Here is a 21,542-nt window from a genome sequence, read left to right on the forward strand (position 1 = left end):
AGTGAAAAGAACCTTTAAACGTGCATAAGTACAAATATGAGGACCACAAATGATATTTTACAAGTATAGGAATGGCAAACGTGCGTCGTAATAAGTATAGAACCTAAATATTAATTCACTCTTAAAATTTTAAATAGTCTTACTAAATGAGTGTGAAAATAGCGAAAAAATAAGACGATGAAAAGTCATGTGAAGGGCACGTGACAGTTCCTCCATTGTTGTCAAACCGACTGATAGCAGATGAAGCAGATGCAGATCTGCGTTCCCAGTTTCCACCATGAACTAATAACAGAAAGAATCCCCAAATCAAAATCCTCATTGGAAATTGAATTCGATAACTAGATAGAGGATAAGCCCTAGGCTAGGACAGGATGGCGGCTTTCATGACGGTTTTAGAGTCCGATCTCAGGTCTCTTTCGGCCGAGGCTCGCCGCCGCTATCCCGCCATCAAAGACGCCGCTGAACATGCAATATTGAAGGTCCTCTCTCACTCAATTACTCTCTCCTTCAATTCACCTCTGAATATTATACGTGCGGTGCTGATTTTCTCATGAGTTGCATAATTGGCAAACGTAGTTGGCGTTGCTTTGAGCTGATAGTTGTTTTAGCTGCGTGAACTCTCTGTTGGGCTGTGATTCTAATTTAAGGGGCTTTCATATGGATAGGTTTATTCACTACTGTTTATATTTGGGATTTCAGCTTAGATCGATGGCAAGCCCCAGTGAGATTGCCCATAATGAGGACATTTTGAGGATATTCGTGATGGCTTGTGAAGTTAGGAATGCTAAGCTAAGTGTGATCGGACTGTCATGCTTGCAAAAGCTTATTTCGCACGATGCGATTGCCCCATCTGCTTTGAAAGATATTCTTTCCACTCTCAAGGATGTAAGCTGGAAGTTCTACGTGCTTTTCGTTAATAGTTGTTTTACGTATTAGATTAGATGAATCAACTTCACTCATGCTATAGTTCTTATTTATATACCGCCTACAATACTTTGTACTAGGAGTTATGAAAGAGAATCCTGTTAAATCTTATTGAGTATGGAAGCATGCATTCTGTTTTGTTTTTTCTGGGGCTTTGGACTAATTTGGTGCAAGAGAACAAATGCCATTTCTCATTGTGTAATGTGGCTCAATATCATCTCTAACCAAGTATAGGGGTCCATTCACGAAGTATGCCCAGCCCCAATCCTCCAATGCCCGTCTCCAAAAATATGGAGCTTGGAGCTCTTTGTCAGTGATAGTCTCAGAAGCTGGATTTATATCTTTTGAACCTAGACTTTTGTATGCGTAGAGGTTGCACGAACATCTTGTCATCCCGATGTTTATTTTCTACCCTGTGCTCACTAACTCTGACAATTACTATATGAACTTGCTTCTTCCTTTTTTTTTACAAATTTGCTTTGCTGTCTCTTAGTTAGTTGGCTCTACGTGGCAGCTTCAATAAGTTTGAAGTTAAATATTAATGTTTAACATGATTTTTGCGTTACATTCATTGGAATCTCACTTTTGCATAAAATCATTTTCCTCTTTCCAGCATGGTGAGATGGCAGATGAGGGCATTCAACTTAAGACCCTGCAAACTATCCTCATAATATTTCAATCTCGTCTGCTACCTGATGATGAGGTGAAACTTAATTCATCATCCTTATTACATTTTTACATTTGATGTCAAGTTTGTTTGGTAGTCTTATGATTGATAAAAACATTGCAGAACATCACGATGTAACATATTTTGTGATGAAATTGAGTTGAGATAACTATTGACTTGCCAAATGTTAGTGATGAAGCCATCTTTTTACTTTTTAGATTACACAGTTACCTTATCATAAAGTACGATATTCCAATTGGAAGAATTTATCACCTGGATTTTCTTTACTGTAAAATCTGCGTTGGATATTTTTTTACTAGACCATACACTGTTCAGCAAAATAACATTTATAAGAACAATTATAAAGAAATAGTGAAAAAATGACACAATCACTAGTATAAAAAGGTGAGGAAATAAAGTTACTCATGATATTGTAGTCAGTAGTCACTTGAAAAACTTTATAATTAAAATATATGCATAGCTTCCTTGGTTGGGACTTGGGACATAAAATATTACATGCGTCATTCCTTGTTAAATGGATATTTCCATTTGGTCTTTGAAGTTTCTTTAGGGAAGAACTCTGCATTAACATAGTGGACATGTCTGATTTATGTACATTATGCTTTAACATTCCTGTATTGGCAGGAGAACATGTCTCATGCTCTTGGTATCTGTCTCCACCTCCTGGAAAACAATAGGTCTTCTGACAGTGTGAGGAAGTAAGTAACATTTGGACTATTTTCATGCATGTGGGGAATTCTCTTTCCTTGTCCTGTTCCCCAATCCCCATCATTATTTTCTTATCCTATGAACTTGCTATAGCGACTCATTAAGAGGCGTCATATTAATTTATTTATTTTGGAATCTTGTCCAGTACGGCTGCAGCAACATTCAGACAAGCAGTAGCGCTGATATTTGATCACGTGGTTTCCGCAGAGTCTCTGCCTGCAGGCAGATTTGGTTCTGGAGGATATGTTTCTCGAACAAATTCTGTGACAAGTGATGTCAATCGCAACATAAAGCGTCTAGAGTATGTGCTCACTCTTTTCATTGTTAGCTATTACCATAAAATATGGCTTATCTTGTCCAACATTATTTTGCAATGGCCACTGACAATGTGTCTATGGAGTACTTTTTTTTTTGTATTTTCTTTAGGAGTTTTTGGGGGTATTATGCTATTATATGTTCACTGGAATGCTGCTGTTCATGGTCTGCTCATTATGTACAAACAGGTCGCTGGAATTACAAGTTAAATCCGGAGGCCCATCATTAAAGAGACACACCCTTACAAAACCTGGAAAACTTGGACTTTGTTTATTGGAGGACTTGACGACTCTTGCTGCAGGTGGATCTGTATGTGCTAAATTTGAAAAATATACATCCCTTATGTATTCTTTCATACTCAATAATGTGTTTTCTTTTTGGTTCGTCTTTCCCCTTTTTGTCTTTATTCTGTGTGATTATTTTGGGTGGTGAAGTGTTGGTGGTAGTGGGAACACTATTCAAATTGTCAGCCACAATTCCATTCTTTGTCTTTATAATTTTGTTACTTTATTTTCAGGCTATTTGGTTACATGCTAGTTCCATTCAGCGGTCATTTGCACTGGACTTGCTTGAGTAAGAAGTTTATGATTGCTGTTCAATTTTTACATATTGAATTTGTGATAGCTTTTTGGACTACATCCAGCTGCTTTTACAAGAACACATGTGGGTTCAGGGCTGATAAAGTTAGATATGCATATTGTCTCATCACTTCCATTTTATTATATGAATTCAGAACCTGAAATAACATGGGAAATTAATGACACTTTGTGCTTCTTTGATATAATCATCATTAGCCCAATTTCCACATTGATCAAGTGAGATCTTCCTGAAAGCTGGAGTTGATGTTCTCTTAGTAAATACTAAAACCTCAAAGCATAGATTTGGTCAAGTGGCTATTTTATGTCGCTCAATTTGGATATGATTTAATTTTTTGTCAACTTGTAACAACCCTCTCTCGATGGCATTTTCAGGTTCATACTGTCTAATTATGTGGTGCTCTTCAGGACCTTGATTCCTTTTGAGCAGGTACTAGTGCTAGTGTGTTGGGTTGAAATTGAAGTACCAGTTTTGTGCTTGTCTAATGATAGTTCAAACCAACAGGTTTTGCGCCACAAAATTTGCTCACTTCTCATGACTTCACTTCGCACCAACTCTGAGGTGGTTTCTTAGTTGATAAACATGTTTTATGAACTTGTTTATTGCTAGATGGTTTTCTAATATATATTCACCTCTGAATTCGGATGCTATCAGATTGAGGGTGAAGTAGGAGAGCCTTACTTCCGCCGCCTGGTATTGCGGTGTGTAGCCCATATTATCAGACTATATAGTTCGTCACTGATTACGGAATCTGAGGTAGTAAATTATTCTCCTTTTCAAAGTTAGTTATTGCACAGTTGGCTATTAGCTGTTACTTATATACCCGTTGTTTAGTTGTTTGAATGGTGTAAGAGTCGATGTCGTGCCCACTGGTTGTAAACTCTTACTTCTATGCCTGATAAATTACTTTACTTCTTATCTCAGAAGAAAAAGTCATGCATTACATGATCTTCTGACTGTTATGAGACAATAATGAAAAAATTGGCAATGACAAGAATATAATTGTGAAAAACCGAGGGAAATGAGAACAAAAAATATGACAATAAGGAAATTGAATAGGGGTAAGTTAAGAAGGACAAAGTAGAGATGTGAATTTGTAGAGGCGTATGGACAGAAAGATCACATCACATCACATCATCAACGCACTGAGCATTCATACTTTGGTGGATGATACACAATGACTTTTTAATTAGCTAGCTTATGCTCATGTCATCTCTTTTAAAGTAGACTGTAGTGTCGGTTTTTTAAAGATTAGTAGCCATGTTTTGGTCGACCTTTGGGTTAATGTTGTCACCTGACAACTTGTGAAACCATTTTTCAAGAAACGATGGTTCTTTCGGGACTATGCCTCTATGAATGAGTTCGTAGTAGCCAAAAGGCAAGATCCATAAATATGGGAAACACTATCACACCATAACTGAACCTTCAATTTCTGTAACAAAGCCCCTAGTTTATAACTGGAACCTCCTTTAGAAAAATTTCAATGTGGCAAATGACCTTACACAAGATTAGCATATTGCCTCATTTTGTAAGCCATTGCGCTGATGAGATATTGTTAGTGGCACAATGAATAAAATTAGAATTTGGCGGACATGACTGTGACCAAATATTAGAATCTGGGAAGCATCAACGTTTAGATCATCATAAATCAAGACATTTTATAGCAATAGTCAAGTTTTCCAAGACATTTAGAGATGATAACCTACAATGCATTTAGTAAATACAAAAGAAAATGAGGTTGGGCGGGGGGTTGAAGTGTGCTTGCAAAGGACATTCATTCGAAGTATTAATACAACAGGAAGAAGTTAAATACAAGCATGTCAAAAGGAGCTCCACAAACCTCAGGATTGGTGGACTGGGGGGGGGGGGAGGATGGGCACTGATAAATCTTAAGCAAGAACAGAAAAATTTGTACCAAGAACTATAAATTCTTTAGAACTCGACATTCGACAGTAGCTTTTATTCGTCTGCTACCCTAGATGAATCGATAGCAATTTAAAGATTAAAATTGGCAATAGAGTTTGCAGAATCGTGTGAAATCAGCAAAAAACTTTGAATATTTTATGAACTTCCTATTTTTAAAATTTTATTGCAAAACAATGTCGTTTTGCCAAGTCTCTATTTACTAAAAAGTACAAAAACTAAAACATGTTAGCAGTCTGTGTACGAAAATTCTTACGCATGACCTTTTTGCTACAATCCCTGTAGTCCGGGACTTCAATTGATAGTTTAAGAGGTTTTTGTAATAACCTCAATAGTTTGGGTCTTTAATTAATATAATTGATAGCGCAAGACAATTTTGTTGCTACTACTATAGTTTGGGCAATTGGCCCTTTGATTGATATTTACCCTAGTATGGAGTGGTACTGTTGTGATTATATTTTCCCCTGTTGAGAACATGGGATAAAAAAACTAGGCCACTAAATGTAATAAGATTTTCCATTTGTTTCCCCACTAAAATTAAATATGATTACAGAAATAATCAACCTTCATTGCTGGATGTTCAGATCAATTAAAATATGTATAGTCAATCTATGAATCTAGGTAAGTTTCATTTCCATCAAGGTTTCCAGTAGAGAAGTCAAACTGCGTGCTGCAATAAAGAATCAGTACCGATAACATTGTTTTACATACTTATTCCCATTCGTGCTTGTAAATTTTTCTATGTAGTATGTACATAATACTTTTTCTTGATCAGGTGTTTCTCAGTATGTTAGTGCGAGTGATCGCTCTTGATCTGCCGCTATGGCATCGGATTCTCGTGCTTGAAGTTTTGAGGGTAATCCCCATCATTCAAATGACTTACCCAGCTGAAGATTGCTTGATTTTTTTTTATTCTGTTATTTTGATCATGTGGGTCTGCATCTTAAAATTTGTTGACAGGGTTTCTGTGTGGAAGCACGCACCCTGCGTATTCTTTTTCAGAATTTTGACCTGTAAGTTCATAATGGTTGGTTAATGTTTATGCTTTGATTGGTTAGTTCTATTTCTTTTATAATCATGGTTAGATGTGTTTCAGGCATCCAAATAACTCAAATATTGTTGAGGGTATCGTAAAAGCTCTTGCTCGGGTTGTTTCTACTGTACAGGTACACAGTCTATGATAACAAAAGTTATTAGAAAACCAAGCTACCAGGTTCTACAAAGGGATGAGAAATCCCAAAAATTTAACAACCTTTGTGTTCAATCTCTTAGTACCTAGAAACTGGTGAGGAGAGCCTTGCAGCTGTTGCTGGGATGTTTAGCAGCAAGGCCAAAGGTAATATTGTTTGCAAACCCTACTCCTCAATGACTTTCTAAGCGTAACATGCAGGCTGAGACATAAGCCAAGGAATTTGAAGCAACTATGTTGAAATACAAGATTTTTTTAATTTACTTGATGTTAAAGTAATATCCTGATAATAATCGTGATGGGCAGAGAAGCAGCGTTTGGTTATTGAATTGAATAATCACGTGGAATCTGTATTTTTCACTGATGGTGCATCGTTATCCTATTTCTGAATAACTTATGGTTAATGATTATCATTTTTAGTCTGTTATTATTTCTCCATGGCATGCTTTGCGCTTTGCTTTAGTTTGTACGCTGGTTGGTGAACAAACTGCACCTGATCCTTACAGTACTGACAATGCATAATGGACTGTCACGTTCTAATTTTTGATTCAGATTTGTTCAAATAATTGGTGCGATACCTGTCTATTTCTGCTACTCTGTAATCCCTGGGCTAATAGCTTGTAGGTGTTAGCATCTTAATTGTGAATGCAGTGGTGACATGCTGAATTTTTATTGCGTCAGGTATTGAGTGGAGCTTAGATACTGAAGCATCAAATGCTACTGTCTTGGTTGCTAGTGAAGCACATGCCATCACTTTGGCTATTGAGGGTCTGTTGGGAGTTGTTTTTGCAGTTGCCACTTTGACTGATGAAGCCGTGGATGATGGTGAGGTGAGATGCAGGGTTTTTGTTTTTTGTTTTTCTGTTTTTGCTGTGCAGTTCTCTCAGTTCCATTTCCTTTATCTTACAAAAAGTGTCTTAACATCCTTCTTGTGTTGGAACTATTAGCTTGAATCTCCCAAGTGGGATAATGATCCACCTGCAAGCTGTACTGGGATAACTGCCACGCTGTGTGTGTCAATGGTTGATTCGATGTGGTTAACCATTCTAGATGCTCTTTCCCTCATCTTGATGAAGTAGGTTGGGAGTATTTCCTTTAGTCATATTGCATAAACAAAGTATAATTAAGGTCAAATTATGAAAACTATTCTTGATATTTGGTTTATTTACAAAAAGGTGCCCCTCTATGTCTTGAAATTACAAAACCACCTCTAGTTAATGGATATATTAATGCCTCATGTTGGAGACTCGGGATTGTCTTGTGGAGTACCGTATGGGAATGCGGAGGGTTATGGAGCTTGAAGGTGGGTGAATTAGGATGGTAATAATTAAAGGAAGGAAGGTGAAGAGAGGGAGGGTTGTTAATTTTTTTAAGAGACTGCATCCTTCTAAGTACGATGTCTGTTTCCATTTACTGGAGGTTTCAATTTAAATATTTTAAATATAAAATTCTACGGATAGATAAAATGTTTAGCAAGTATGACAAATGACTATCCAATTGTAGTAATTTTGCATATTATTTAATCTAAATTTTGACTAAATTATTTTATATACAGGTATTGTAATGTTTTAATTCATCATTTCAGTATAATTGTAGTAAACATATAAATTGTTACATAGAATGAGTCGTTCAAATGAAAACCATGGTTCTAGAACATTGCAATGGACCTTGATCTAGTATGAATGTGCAGTGAGCTTACTGCACTGAATTCACGATGACTGTAGGGTTCAGTGCAGTAACGTGTATAGGTACAGTACAGGTTCATGTTAAGTTCAATGCAGAGTTCTCACAGTTCTCACATTTTTCTATTTGGGCCACTCTGTGCAAAGTAACTGAAATTTCACAATCAATTTGTTCTTTCATGGCAAAATTAAACTCACCCCTTGTGCTTTTGGGAGTTTGTATAGAAACCCTCAACTAGAAATATAATTTCAAACTTTTGAGAATGTTAATGTTTTAGATGAAATAGCAATGATGCTCTTAAAACTTTTTAAACTATATTTCTCTCTAAATTTTTTTATTATTTCAGATATTTATCTAAATTTATGAATTTGATAACTATGACAAGTGCAATAAAAACTGATTTCATCATTTTTAATTTTTTGAATTGTAAAGACATTTTCTTCATCATTCAAAATCATCAAAATTAATATTCATTACATGAAGGTGATTTGATTATAGAGTTATTTTGGTAAAATTATGCATTGTGCAGCCTTGGGAACCATTGAGGTTGTATCCACATGTACTTTCCTATCACCTTCTAAATATGCACATTTCCTGGAGTTTTATGATTAGCATATACTATCATAATATTGTATTCTGTTCTTTTATGTATTATTATTGTATATTAGTAAATTTGAGTTTTGGTTAACTTGTTTTTAAAGTTTTATAAAGGGAGTGAAATATATTGTAAAGTAAATTTTTTTTTTGTTTCTTTCTGCGGGTGCAGTAATTTTTCATCATGGCAGCGCAGTGCAAACATGTAGGATTGATACAAATATTGATGGTGGTTTTTGTAATTTTGAAACTTAGGAGGGGTACTTCTTTGAATAGACCATGCTTCAGGGGAAAGTTTTGTAATTTACCCTGATATCCCTATCGGCTAGCTTCTTATGTCTGATACTGCCTCAGGTCACAGGGGGAGGCCATCATATTGGAAATACTGAAAGGTTATCAAGCGTTTACTCAGGTAATTATTGTTTATAGCAAGGGTTTTTCAGCCGGTTGTGGAAAATGTATTTTGATAGTGTTAAGATATTTGTGTTGAATGATCATGTATGAAAAGTCTCTGTGATGTAGTTTTTACTGGTCAGCGAATACTACTCTGATGCCATCTGATCTAATGCTGAATGTGACTCAACTTTATTTTACAGGCATGTGGAGTTCTTCATGCTGTAGAGCCTTTAAATTCTTTTCTTGCATCACTTTGCAAGTTTACAATCTATATGCCTGGCGAAGCTGAAAAAAGGAGGTATACTGTCCTCTCAAGACCATCTTGGTTACTGAATCTGAAAATTTTCTTCCGATTTATTTGTTGCTTTAGTCTTTGATGGATGTTCTAGGTTACATTGGTCTTGTTTTGAGTTTAATTGGATCCTAGCTCATTATTTATCATCACCATGTTATTGAATTCCTTAACTTTCATGGAAGTTCGTCGTAGTTACTATCCAATTTCTTAGATGTTTTAGATACCAAGTTGTGAACATATGATATACGACCTGAATTGCACTTCCACAGGAAGCATGCTACATTGAAAGTATCTGAACCACCCTAAAAACTTTATTGTTTGAAGACCAAGTAACCCTTTAATGTCTTATGTGCAGTATAATGCTCTCACCTAGTTCAAAACGGGCTGAACAATTGGTTGATCAGAGGGAAGGCATAATTCTTACTCCAAAAAATGTGCAGGTATGTTTCTTTTGGTTTAATGTGTTATTGTACTTTAAGAACAATTCTATTTCTCCATTTTTCCTAGACTGCACCCATACTCCTTTGCTATCTAATTCATGGCCGTGCTGTCAAATTTTTACATATACAGGCTTTGAGGACTCTCTTCAACATAACTCAAAGACTGCAAAACGTATTGGGTCCTTCTTGGGTTTTGGTATGTTATTTTTATCAAACAATATGTGGAATATAATTGAATGAATAAACCATTCTAGGGAAGAAAATAAAATCCTATAGAATTCTACTACAAGACAATTATACGTAGACTAAGGTGCCGTTCGGTTGCCATGAGTAATTATCATGGGATAATCCATCTAGGATTAGGTTGTGAGATTATTTTAGTTGGAGGGGGTGGCTATGACTAATTATCCATCTAGGATTAAGTTGTGAGATTTAATGACATGAACCAAACACAATACATATTTAATCTCGAGATATAATCTTGCAAACCGAACAGCCCCTAAAGGGATAAAGCATTCTAGGGAAGAAAATAAAATCCTATAGAATTCTACTAAAAGACAAATATATATAGAATTCTACTACATTCTTCTGGTGAGTTATGCTGGTATTTATATACAAAGGGATAAACCATTCCAGGGAAGAAAATAAAATCCTATAGAATTCTACTACTACAAGAATTATAAAATAATATAATCCTAACAATATTATTCATCAATATATAAGATTGTTAACGGTCACATTCTAATATTTGTGTTCTTTCTGGAGGTTTTGGAGACTCTGTCTGCTCTTGACCGTGCAATTCATTCTCCACATGCAACAACACAGGTAATATTCAAAATCATCTTGCGTATCAGATTTTAGTCTGAGAAGATTTTCAGCATTAAGTAATTCTATCAAAGCCTATCAAGTCCTTGTTGCTGGTGGTGGTAATTGAGATCTAATTTGGGACTTCTAACTTTGTAGGAGGTATCTGCAACTGTCCCAAAGCTAACTAGAGATTCATCTGGGCATCATAGTGATTTTAGTATTCTCTCTTCACTAAATTCTCAGGCAAGTTCTGTAATTTATCTGTTTGGTTAATGTAGTTTCTAATTTAGTTCTACTAATCATGCACATCTTTTCCTTAATATAGCTTTTCGAAAGCTCAGCGCTGATGCACATATCGGCTGTTCAATCGCTTCTTTCTGCTTTGCGTCAGTTGTCATGTCAATGTATGGATGCAACTCTGGGTATCAATGGGCAGCCATCAAATCAGAAAATTGGAAGCATTAGTTTTTCTGTCGACAGAATACTGTCTGTTCTCACCAATAATCTGCACAGTATGTTCCTAACCAGTTATAGATGTGATGTGGTTCCTTCATCTGTTATTGATTGTAGATATAGGTGCTAACAAACTAAGCTGCATTACCCAAGATGTAACTCTTATATGAAGATAGGTGCTTACTCTCTAGTCTCTACTAAATTTTAATGTTTCCTTACTGGTTACGTTTCTTTTGATATTATACCTAGTTGTAAACTTACAATACCATGTTTGATTTGCTTTGTAAACTTAATTGCCTCAAGAGAGATTTTAAGTAATGTCTTCCTCGAATGCTTCCACTAAAAAACTATGTTTAGTTGTATTCCTTCAGTTGAGGACTATCTACATGCAAAGATTTGTACAATTCCAAGAAGAAACAGAAGTTGAAAGGTTTACTCCAAGTTGATACATTTGGGTTTAGAGGCTTTCATACTTTATGTACCCCTCTCTAGAAATTTTGTTGATTAGTTAATACTGATATTATTGTAAGACTGTTGCAAGATAACCATCCAATATATGCCACAAGTAAGATCAGATGTTGTATCATGTGCTTAACATTGGATTCTAAATTTATGTAGTATGTATTGAAAAAGTTTGGTTTTTTGCATGTCAAAATTCTTAATGTGCAATCTTGTTTGATGATTAGATCCTGCTTTGTGAAATGCACATAACCTGTTTGATATCAATCAAATTGCTTCTTTTCTAATAGATGGCATGCTCAATAACTTGTTCTTGAGCTGTTTGTTATTTATAAACTACGGAGTAAAAAATTAAAAGAATCATATTCATCCTTTATAAGCGATTAAGTTGGAAATCCATGTGTCTGCTGAAGAAGTCTAAGCTATAGCTAAAAGATTCTTTTTGTAGCCTATTCTCAGATCGTCTTTTTTTCAGAAACTGTCTTTAGATTTTGTTTCGGGGATTCTTAAAATTATTGTCCACCTGAGTTAATGTAAATTCCGTGCTTTTGGCAGGGGTGGAACCATTATGGGATGATGTAGTTGGTCATTTTCTTGAGGTAATGCAAATACCAGGCTTCTAGGTGCATGTACGTTTGCATCTGTTCTGATAGTGACATGATGCTTTACAGCTTGCTGACTGTCCCAACCCAGAACTGCAATCAATTGCCCTTGATGCATTGGATAAGTCCATATGTGCTGTTTTAGGTTCTGACCATTTATTGGGAAATGCTTCATCTAAATCTACGGATGCATCAAATGATGTAAGAGTTTTTTCTTGTCCTGAGTAATTTGCTGTTCATGGGTTTTTATGTCTGCTATTTCTGTTTTCTTTTTGTTGTGGGCGGGCAGGGTGCAATTGCTTCAGTTTTTATGGTAGTAGTTAACATATGTTATCACTGATAAATCTTCTGAAAGCTTATTGAGCAATCTAAGTTGAGGATGCTGGAATGTTCTGTCATCTCTCCATTGAAGGATCTTTATTCTTCATCCCAAAGTCTAGATCTTCGTGTTGGATCTTTAAAAATTCTTCTGCATGTTTTGGAGGTAATCATCATCCATCCATCTGATAAAGATTACCCTCAGACTTGGTAGCTTTGCATTTCATGGTCTGACTGATCCACTAACTTATCAGAGGCATGGGGAGAAGTTGCGCTACAGCTGGCCGAATATTCTTGAAATGTTAAGGTGTGTATTTGCATTAATATTTGTCATGCTGTCTAGTGAGTAGTGATTTAAAATCTGAGTACTTGTGCTGCTTTCTATTTCCAGGTCTATAGCTCATGCATCAGAGAAGGATCTCATTGCACTTGGTTTCCAGGTGAGCAAAACATATCGGAACAAGGCCCTTATTGCAATGAATACCTAATTGTCCGCACCAGTCTGGAATCCTGTTTCTACGTTTCATATATATATGCATTGAAATCCTGCCATGGAAATATGTAATGTTTGGTTCATTTCTTATGCTGTGATAGTTGGATTTTGACCTCGTTATTTTATCAAGTAGAAGGATGATAAATTTCATGTATACAGTATACATTACATTCGAATTAATGATAGATTCTAAATGCAGCCATAAAATGATCACGATACAAATCCTAAATCAATGATTTAATGTGGTAGAAGAATTATGTTAATTGGATAGCTAAAACGGCAAGTGACTTTCCCTTTTGAAAGCACCATTAAAGCAATAATTTTCCTTTTCCTCTCGAGTGATCAATATTTTCTGTTTTGTTTTACATGATCACTTAACTAGTCTTGAAAATCTAATTTCTGTTTCATGTGCATTCAAGGATTCATCTGATTTTCTTGATCAGCCTCAGGCTGACAAAGATAGCATTAGCCGATATCATTATTTGAAGTTAGCATTTTCTTTTCCTTAGAGTTCAATGAATATTTTGTACATCTAACTTGTGATGAACCTACATAACTACTTTATTCATGATCTGGTTGTTTAGCTTTTACTTACAGAATTCCTTCTGTGTAGAGCCTTCGTGTCATAATGAATGATGGGTTACCGACTATACCCGCTAATTGCCTCCATGAGTAAGAGCTTCTCCTTTTTTCAAAATTTTAATTTTTGGTGAAGGACATCATAGTTACTTCCAGTTTGCTGTATTATTTCGATTAGTAAAATAATGAAATTTGATTATTCTTGGAAAATTATGCATTTTTAGTTAATTGGAATAATTTGTTTAGGGTCATCTTCCCTTTTTCCTGTCGGGTAATTATTTTTTTTTACTTTAGTATTGCTTGTGCTAATTTCCTGCAAAAACATCAGTTGTCCTTTTGCAGAGAATTGGTCCTTGAATTTTTTTGAAGATCTCTTTTAACTTTAGAAAAGCTTTTCTAGATAGCTACTTAGCTATACTATATTTCTTTGCTAAATATTACCGTTATATTTGTTTTTTACATGCCATAATTTGTAATTCTATGCAATTCTATAATCTGCAGATGTATTGATGTAGCTGGGGCGTACAGTGCTCAGCAAACTGAGTTAAATATAAGTCTGACATCTATAGGTTTATTATGGACGGCTACTGACTTTATTGTTAAAGGGCTTGTGCATTGGACTCGAGAAGAATCTGGGGCAGGTTCACTTCTGTTTAAAACTAGAAATCAAGGTATGTGGTTGATGTATTTCTTAGATTAATCTGAATACTATGCCTTGCTATGAGTTGCAGATCCAGAAAATCATGAGGAGAAAGCAGAGCCAAACCTTGATTCTCACGAGGAAGTAAATGATGTCACAAACTACACGAATACTGTTGAGCGCGACAAGTTGCTATTTTCTGTTTTCTCATTACTTCATAAACTGGGGGCTGATGAGAGACCAGAGGTAATCAGATTTTCAGTAGCAAAAGCAGAATGTTAATTGGCCTATGTACTTGATAAGATCTTGAACACATTTTCCGCAAATCAAAAGTACCTATTGTCCAATTGATATATATTTTTTCTTTTAAAATTCTTCCACAAATAAAAAGTAGCTTTCGTTCATATAAATATAATCTTTAGAGATTGGAGTGTATGTTTGAAGAATATGTTTGGCAAGATGAATATGTGGTGGGCATCGTGTCCCTTTGGTGTACTTCTACCCTTTCTGCTTATTTTTAAAATTAAACCTTTTGCTTTGTATGACAAGAAGTTATTCACTCAGCTAGCACACTCGTACTGTAATTTTTAGAACGGAACATGATATAGTTTTGTTCTTTCTTCCAAATTACGCCCTCATTATTTTTATGCATAACGATATATTAACCTACAACTGGTGAATTAATAGTGTGTTTATCTAGTTGTATGAAAAATTGTAATGGCAGCATTTTGTATCATTGTTTTTTTGTCAGTTTGTGTACTCTGATAAATTGCTCTGATCAGGCGCAATTACTTGGAAGATTATATACACTTTTTAAATCGGATATCAGCATCTTATAGAGCTACCATTTACTTTATCTTATTTGGTTTGCATTATCTCTTGGCAAGATATAATTTGTGACTTGTCATATGACTGCTTGATGTTATAATGTTCTGAGCTGGAACTGAAATTTTGTTTTAGGTTAGAAATTCAGCAATTAGGATGCTTTTTCAAACTCTTGGAAGTCATGGGCAGAAGCTTTCAAGAAGCATGTGGGAAGATTGTCTTTCGAGCTATGTCTTTCCTACATTAGATTATGCATCTCATTTGGTAATATCAAAGTCTCTTGGAATTACTCGAATATTCCTTTTCTTTTACTGACTGAGGAAGACACTTTTTTAAGGCTGCAACGTCGTCAAAAGATGAATGGCAAGGTAAAGAACTTGGAACTCGCAAAGGCAAAGCAGTTCATATGCTTATACATCACAGGTATTATGATCTTCTGGTTAATATTAATCAATTTTGTTTTTCTTTCAGTTCTCTACAATAACACAATTTACTAATTTTGTGGTAAAATTTGCAGTCGGAATACTGCTCAGAAACAGTGGGATGAGACACTTGCACTGGTGCTGGGCGGTGTTTCCCGGATCTTGCGATCCTTTTTTCCATTTCTTAGAAGTTTAAAAAACTTTGAATCTGGTGCATATAAACTTTATCCCATTTCACTTTTGCATAGCGTACAGATTAAGAAATTAACATTATTCAAAATTTGTCCTGAATTTCAGGATGGGAATCTCTGCTTATGTTTGTCAAGAATAGCATTTTGAATGGTAGTAAAGAAGTTGCCCTTGCAGCAATTAATTGCTTACAGTCGACTGTAGTTTCTCACTCTCCTAAGGTTAATGATCTGCTTCTTTCTTGTTTGAGCTGCCAGCTTGTTGCTGTATAATGTGTAGCTAAAACTCCCCATGATGACTTGTGATTTACAAATTCATTGTTTCTACCCTTGCAAATGTGTTATCCTTTTCAATCAGGGAAATGTTCCTACATCATACATCATGTCGGTACTCGATATCTATGATGCTGTTCTTCGAGAAACATCAAACAATAGTGATCATGTTGCAGGAAAGGTGAAGCAGGAAATCTTGCATGGTCTAGGTACTAAATTTATATCTCATTTTAATTCATTTGTCCTATATAGGCGAAAGTTGTCATACGGTTGCTTTGTTTCCGTTGTATCCCATTGGTTTCTGTTAAGACACAGGAGGGTGTCTTACCTTGTACTAACACAAAATATTTTTGCAATGCTCCTATTGGGCAGGTGAACTATATTCACTAGCTCAGGGGATGTTCGACAATGACATGTATAGCCAGTTGATATTGGTTGTCGATTCAGCCATTAAAGAAGCCAAGATAAACAGCGATAACTTTGAAGCTGATTATGTAAATACTTACCTACTTGCTATGCAACCTTTCCTGTTCTTGTTTGCATCCCTTTCACTTCTTTTAAAGATCACTATATGCAACTTCTTTGAAAAGTCATCTGAATTTCATGCACCATGGGCGTGTAGACATTTGACTTGGTTTAACACAAGTTCTGATGATGGAAACATTGTGAAGCACTACAAAAGCTATAATTCATGAAGCGTGTTGATATGCTAATTTCTTCATCCTACAGGGTCATGTTCCACCAGTGCAACGGACCATACTTGAAATCTTACCTCTTATAACCCCAGCAGCGCACCTTAGTTCGATGTGGAATCTCCTTCTCATCAATTTGTTGCATTATCTCCCAGAAGCCAATCCCTTGTCACATGAAACTGAAGATGATCCGAATCGAATCAGTGATAGTAATCATATTGTGGGTATGACCTGCTACAATGCTACCCTACCCAGAGTGTCGACTTCAAAATCTTAGAATTTAGTGTAATCTATATAATGAACTTGATCCTAATGTGCTTTTTTTTACAGTCCAAAAAAAGGGAGATCGGCTGAACAACACATATTCTTTATTTACGGAGAAGCTTGTACCTGTCCTAGTTGATATCTTTGTGCAAGCTCCACTAAAAGAAAAGTACATCATTTTCCCCAATGTAATTCAAAGTCTGGGAAGGTGAGAATTTACTTTAAGTTGGTATTTACCAACATTCCAAAAATTTATTTAGTGAAATAGTACAATAGTTGAGTTTATGAATTTTGGTTAGGGTTTAAATTCTTACGTGTATAGAACACCTTGTAGCATAAAATAACACCCGTTTTTGAATGCAAAAAGCTTTCACTTATTTTTATTCGACTGAATACTTTTGCAATATATTGTACATTCCAAGTGCACGTTATGGTGTCTATGTGTTATATTTTTGGTGCTCCATCCTTCTTTTATCTCGGTGCACAACTTTGGCATTGTGCTTAAATAGTTGATCATGATAGATCAAGAAATTTTTTGGACTGTGCATTTGAAGCAGTAGGCCTGGACAAGAGGTGCATCCCTTCACTGTTTCTTCATTTGTAGAAATGGCCTGGTTGATGTTTCAGCTAATATGGTTTCTATCTCACATTCTTGCCTCCATCATAATGTTAGAGCCGCGACCCCAATTAAAACTGATATTTTCAATTAAGTGTGATTTGCTATACTCCTGACAGAACCTTTCTGTTATATCCGGGCTTGGTCTGAACTGAACATTGGCTGTGGATTCAAATGGAATAGATTAATGCACTTACCTAGTTTTCTTTGGATGTTCCCTGGGAATAATATGATGGAAGATGCCAAGTCTTTTATTTCTATCTAGTAGTCTTTTCCAATTAGTTTCTGCTACATTTTGCATGATAATTCTGATTGCTGCTTGGCATATCATTAAATTTCTTTTCTATTGGTCTTTCTAGGTGTATGACAACGAGAAGGGATGACCCTGATGGAACACTTTGGAGATTAGCTGTTGATGGCTTTCAGCGCATTCTTATTGATGATGTCAATAATGTGAGTCATATTCCGGAAACACATTTAACAATCACAAGATCTTCAAGGACACAAGTTTGGAAAGAAGTGGCCGATGTATATGATCTGTTCTTAGTGGGGCACTGTGGACGTGCCTTACCTTCAAGCAGACACTCAGCAGCAGTTCATCAGACTGACGAGTCTGTTGAGATGAACATCTTGGATATTCTGGGTGATAAGATTCTTGCGTCGGATGCTGATTTGCCTCCTGATGTAATTTCGCCTCCCTAAGACTTACTTCAAAATATCCCATTGGTTGTGGTTTATATGTCCCTAGTGTCTTTACATGAATATTGTTAGACCTGCATCCGAAGTAGATTATTGTTAAATTATGAGAATGTTATTTTTCTTATATCATAGAAACTAAATTAAGATCTGTCATGACCTATGTCTATGCACTTGGTCTTGTTCACTCATATTTTACTGTTTTTGCCTATGCTTGGCTGGCTCATGAGATCCCTTGACTGTTGTCTAAGGTTTATTGCTTTCAGTTGCAATTGTGTCTAGAGTTAGTCGTCTTCAGGTCAAACACAGTAATTGTATTAGTACCTTGAGATCTTATTCCTTCTCTTGTTCCATTTAGCTATGTTTTTCTTCAATTTTATATGGTAATGCTTGACAAGATGCTTTATCAACAGATATTGCAAAGACTGATTTCCACCCTTGATCGATGCGCCTCTCGCACTTGTTCCTTGCCTCTCGAAACTGTTGAGCTTATGCCTGCTCACTGCAGCAGATTCTCTTTGAGGTGCTTGCAGAAGATATTTTCCTTGAGCAGGTAATCTGAATCCTTTTTGTAACTTGTAAAGTGCTATCTTTGATGAATGGTATTTGTGTCCAATAACTCACCCAAATGATATCCCTTGCAGCAATGAAACTGGTGATTGGAATTTGGCAAGAACTGTGGTTAGCAAACTATCAATCTTAACACTAATTTCCAGATGTGACTACATTTTAAGGAAATTCTTGACGGATGAAAATGACTTGGGTTTGTATCTAATAACTTATTTTTTCTTATTCTTTATGCTTCAACTACATGTTTTTAAATGACTGCATTCCATGTGTAGGTGAGTGTTCCTTGCCACCAGCAAGAATAGAAGAAGTCATTTTTGTACTTCGAGAGCTTGCACGTCTTAGAATTCATCCGGAAACAGCTTCGTCTCTTCCTTTACATCATCACTTAAAGGAGGGTGTCTCTGAAGAAAGTTTACCTAGACGTTCACATTTGCTAGTTCTGTTCCCATCATTTTGTGAACTTGTTATATCAAGGTAAAACATGGCTTTGCAACTTCACCGACATGGTAAATTGTTGTTTTATGAGCATGTTATTAGGAAATCTGCTCCGTTGCAAATTGGTACCAATTTCAGATTATATTTTACAGTGCTGCTAATTATTTCAGTTAGGTTCTAAAAGTACTTCCATTTGGTGGTCTAGAGGATTTTATATGCATCTCACTAGAATAATTTTTTAGCATTTCCATAATTTTCTTTCCTATCAGTCCCATCATTAGCTACCACTCATTGTATCCAAACCAGCATTATATCTTACCAACATATACGCCAAAAGCCATCACTATTCGGAATAGAATATCATTTGCCAAAAAAGGCTCAAGAGTTTGGGACTAGTATTTATTTTGTTCATTATAATTCTAATTTAGGAAATGTTGGTATGTTTAATAGTGTCATCAATAGCTACAATGTCTGACCATTGATAACATTTTTGTTGGTGCTAGCTCAAGATTAATCCATTTAGAAACGTTAGCATACGCTTCTATGGTATACCTGATCTTGGCTGGTTGAGACTGGGGATATACCATGGACATGCTGTGAAAATCAAAAGTAGTTTACAATGTTTGTGCACAAAGTTTCTAATAATTGAAGTAGTCAGAAGAATACCTACATTTTGTATGATTATAATAGTGAAACAGAGAGTGTACAATTTGTGGATAGATATGAATGTTCTCTTATGATGTTTCTGTGCTTCAAATAGACTGCTAGTCAACAGAAACTGTTGCTTTTATTTTTCTTCGATATGGGTTATGTGCTAATTCATATGCATTTATATACATTTGATGCGGCGGCTTCTATATTGACAGGGAATCAAGAGTCAGAGAGCTTGTACAAGTACTACTTCGACTTATTACAGAAGAATTGGGCTTGCAAAATATTAAATTGAACACTTAACTATCAGGTTTGGTTGATAGGAAACATACCGTATTCATATGTTGATGAGTCATGGCGTGCAAACTTTTTAAAATGATTTGTATATGAGGAATTTTTGTTTCTTCCTCCGAATCAAATATCTAAAGTGAGAGAGGAATGCTATATTCAATAGGTATCATTGCTCTATGTTATGATGAAGCTAGCATATGAATTTCTCAGAGGCTTGTTGATTTTACAACTTTTTGATACTCTTCTGCTTTCTGTATTCTTATCATTTTTCATTTGGATAGCTTTCGAGTTTAAGTTCATGTTGGTGAGAGAGATATGTCCATTGTAAGGATAGATTGATGAACAATAAACAATCTGTTTCAAACATTTTGTATTTATAGTGTTAGGACAGTGGCAACCTTATTTTTCTGCACTCTGTATTTTCGGCTTCTGAGAAATGATTAGTTATAAGAGCTGTGACATGGTAAGTAGAAGATTCGATATCCCTTAAATTCGAGTACGAGTTTATCTGATTAATTGTTACTTGAGCACTTATAACAAAATTTGCTGATACGTAATAGGAGTGAAAGTGGAGTGACGGAATTTTTTATTGGTCTAATTGAATAGTTGGTATGTTTTTATTTCTGCGAATTAATATTTCTGTAGGAATGCCACATACCTATTCTGGGGTTGGATTTCCCTACCCAATTATTTTATGCATTCTCAAGTTTCCCAGTATGAGAGAGAGAGAGAGAGAGAGAGAGAGAGAGAGAGATGTGGGCTAATATTTGCGTGACAAATTATTGCGAAATAGCAATATTAATTGTGTTGGAGAAACTAATCATGGAGTTGGATAATTGAGCTCGCATACATACGATTTCACTTAAATCTATATATATATATATATATATAATGAATTTTCATTTATTCTAAAATAAACAAATGCAAAAGTTAAGTGATGTGAAGAAGCAGATGGTGGCGATGAGGATTATTGCGGTTGTAGCAGTGGTGATGGTGGTGTCGAGCAACGCTGTTGAAGAAAGCTAGGCAGATTCCCTCAACGGGTGCACAAGCATGTGTGTCAGTAGCCACGGAGGGTGGCTTGTGAACTTCCAATTGTGCTATTGGCTGCATAATCTCTCTTAAATACAATCAACAAAGATAGGATGAAAATATTTGAAGAGAGAATGATTGTGAAGGGGCATTTTATCAGAGGTTTTTATGACTGCAAATGAAGGGATAAATCATATCGATCCAGCAGCAATGTAAGCAATAATTGCGATGAATGAAGAGCCACTGATGTCGATGCTCATCGTTGACGACGAATCGCAGTTCGATAGGTAAAATGTTTCTCCTCCATCTAACAAGTCAAGAGTTCAAGTCACTCTGAGGCATGAGCTAGATGAGTAACCGTTGTTGATGTTCTTAAAAAACAAAAAAATGATGATGCATCAAGGAACCCATCGAGCCCCACTATATCAAATGAAACCCCCTTTTGGATCCATTATTTATGTGATCTCTAAATTCTTATTGGCTA

General features: G+C 35.7%; 1 protein-coding gene across 1 annotated transcript; it reads left to right on the top strand.

Moving 5' to 3' along the window:
- Positions 1 to 187: 187 nt before the first annotated feature.
- Positions 188 to 20,392, top strand: LOC125193137 (ARM repeat superfamily protein). The gene is made up of 44 exons (XM_048090880.2): positions 188 to 479; positions 700 to 885; positions 1,538 to 1,627; positions 2,237 to 2,310; positions 2,466 to 2,621; positions 2,824 to 2,944; positions 3,153 to 3,208; positions 3,607 to 3,661; positions 3,737 to 3,793; positions 3,887 to 3,988; positions 5,931 to 6,011; positions 6,116 to 6,168; positions 6,252 to 6,321; positions 6,428 to 6,491; positions 7,026 to 7,174; positions 7,292 to 7,419; positions 8,976 to 9,033; positions 9,218 to 9,315; positions 9,668 to 9,752; positions 9,883 to 9,948; positions 10,518 to 10,577; positions 10,716 to 10,802; positions 10,885 to 11,071; positions 12,027 to 12,070; positions 12,143 to 12,274; positions 12,429 to 12,557; positions 12,646 to 12,698; positions 12,783 to 12,831; positions 13,498 to 13,556; positions 13,965 to 14,104; positions 14,195 to 14,349; positions 15,064 to 15,192; positions 15,266 to 15,351; positions 15,446 to 15,561; positions 15,648 to 15,760; positions 15,897 to 16,020; positions 16,184 to 16,305; positions 16,541 to 16,727; positions 16,834 to 16,975; positions 17,743 to 18,067; positions 18,493 to 18,632; positions 18,724 to 18,842; positions 18,922 to 19,123; positions 19,951 to 20,392. The coding sequence occupies exons 1-44, from the start codon at positions 372 to 374 to the stop codon at positions 20,036 to 20,038; spliced, it is 4,845 nt and encodes a 1,614-aa protein (XP_047946837.2). The 5' UTR covers positions 188 to 371; the 3' UTR covers positions 20,039 to 20,392.
- Positions 20,393 to 21,542: the final 1,150 nt, after the last annotated feature.

Source organism: Salvia hispanica, chromosome 4 (genome assembly GCF_029641045.1).
Source record: "Salvia hispanica isolate PSC_SH4W2 chromosome 4, Shi_PSC_v1, whole genome shotgun sequence".
Classification (NCBI taxonomy): Eukaryota; Viridiplantae; Streptophyta; class Magnoliopsida; order Lamiales; family Lamiaceae; genus Salvia; species Salvia hispanica.

Bases quoted from the DNA above. Each gene is read 5' to 3' on its own strand.
- LOC125193137 (XM_048090880.2), top strand. From the start codon at position 372: ATGGCGGCTTTCATGACGGTTTTAGAGTCCGATCTCAGGTCTCTTTCG. The intron at 886-1,537 runs GTAAGCTGGAAG...TCCTCTTTCCAG, and splicing joins TTCTTTCCACTCTCAAGGAT to CATGGTGAGATGGCAGATGA. The intron at 12,275-12,428 runs GTAAGAGTTTTT...ATCTTCTGAAAG, and splicing joins CTACGGATGCATCAAATGAT to CTTATTGAGCAATCTAAGTT.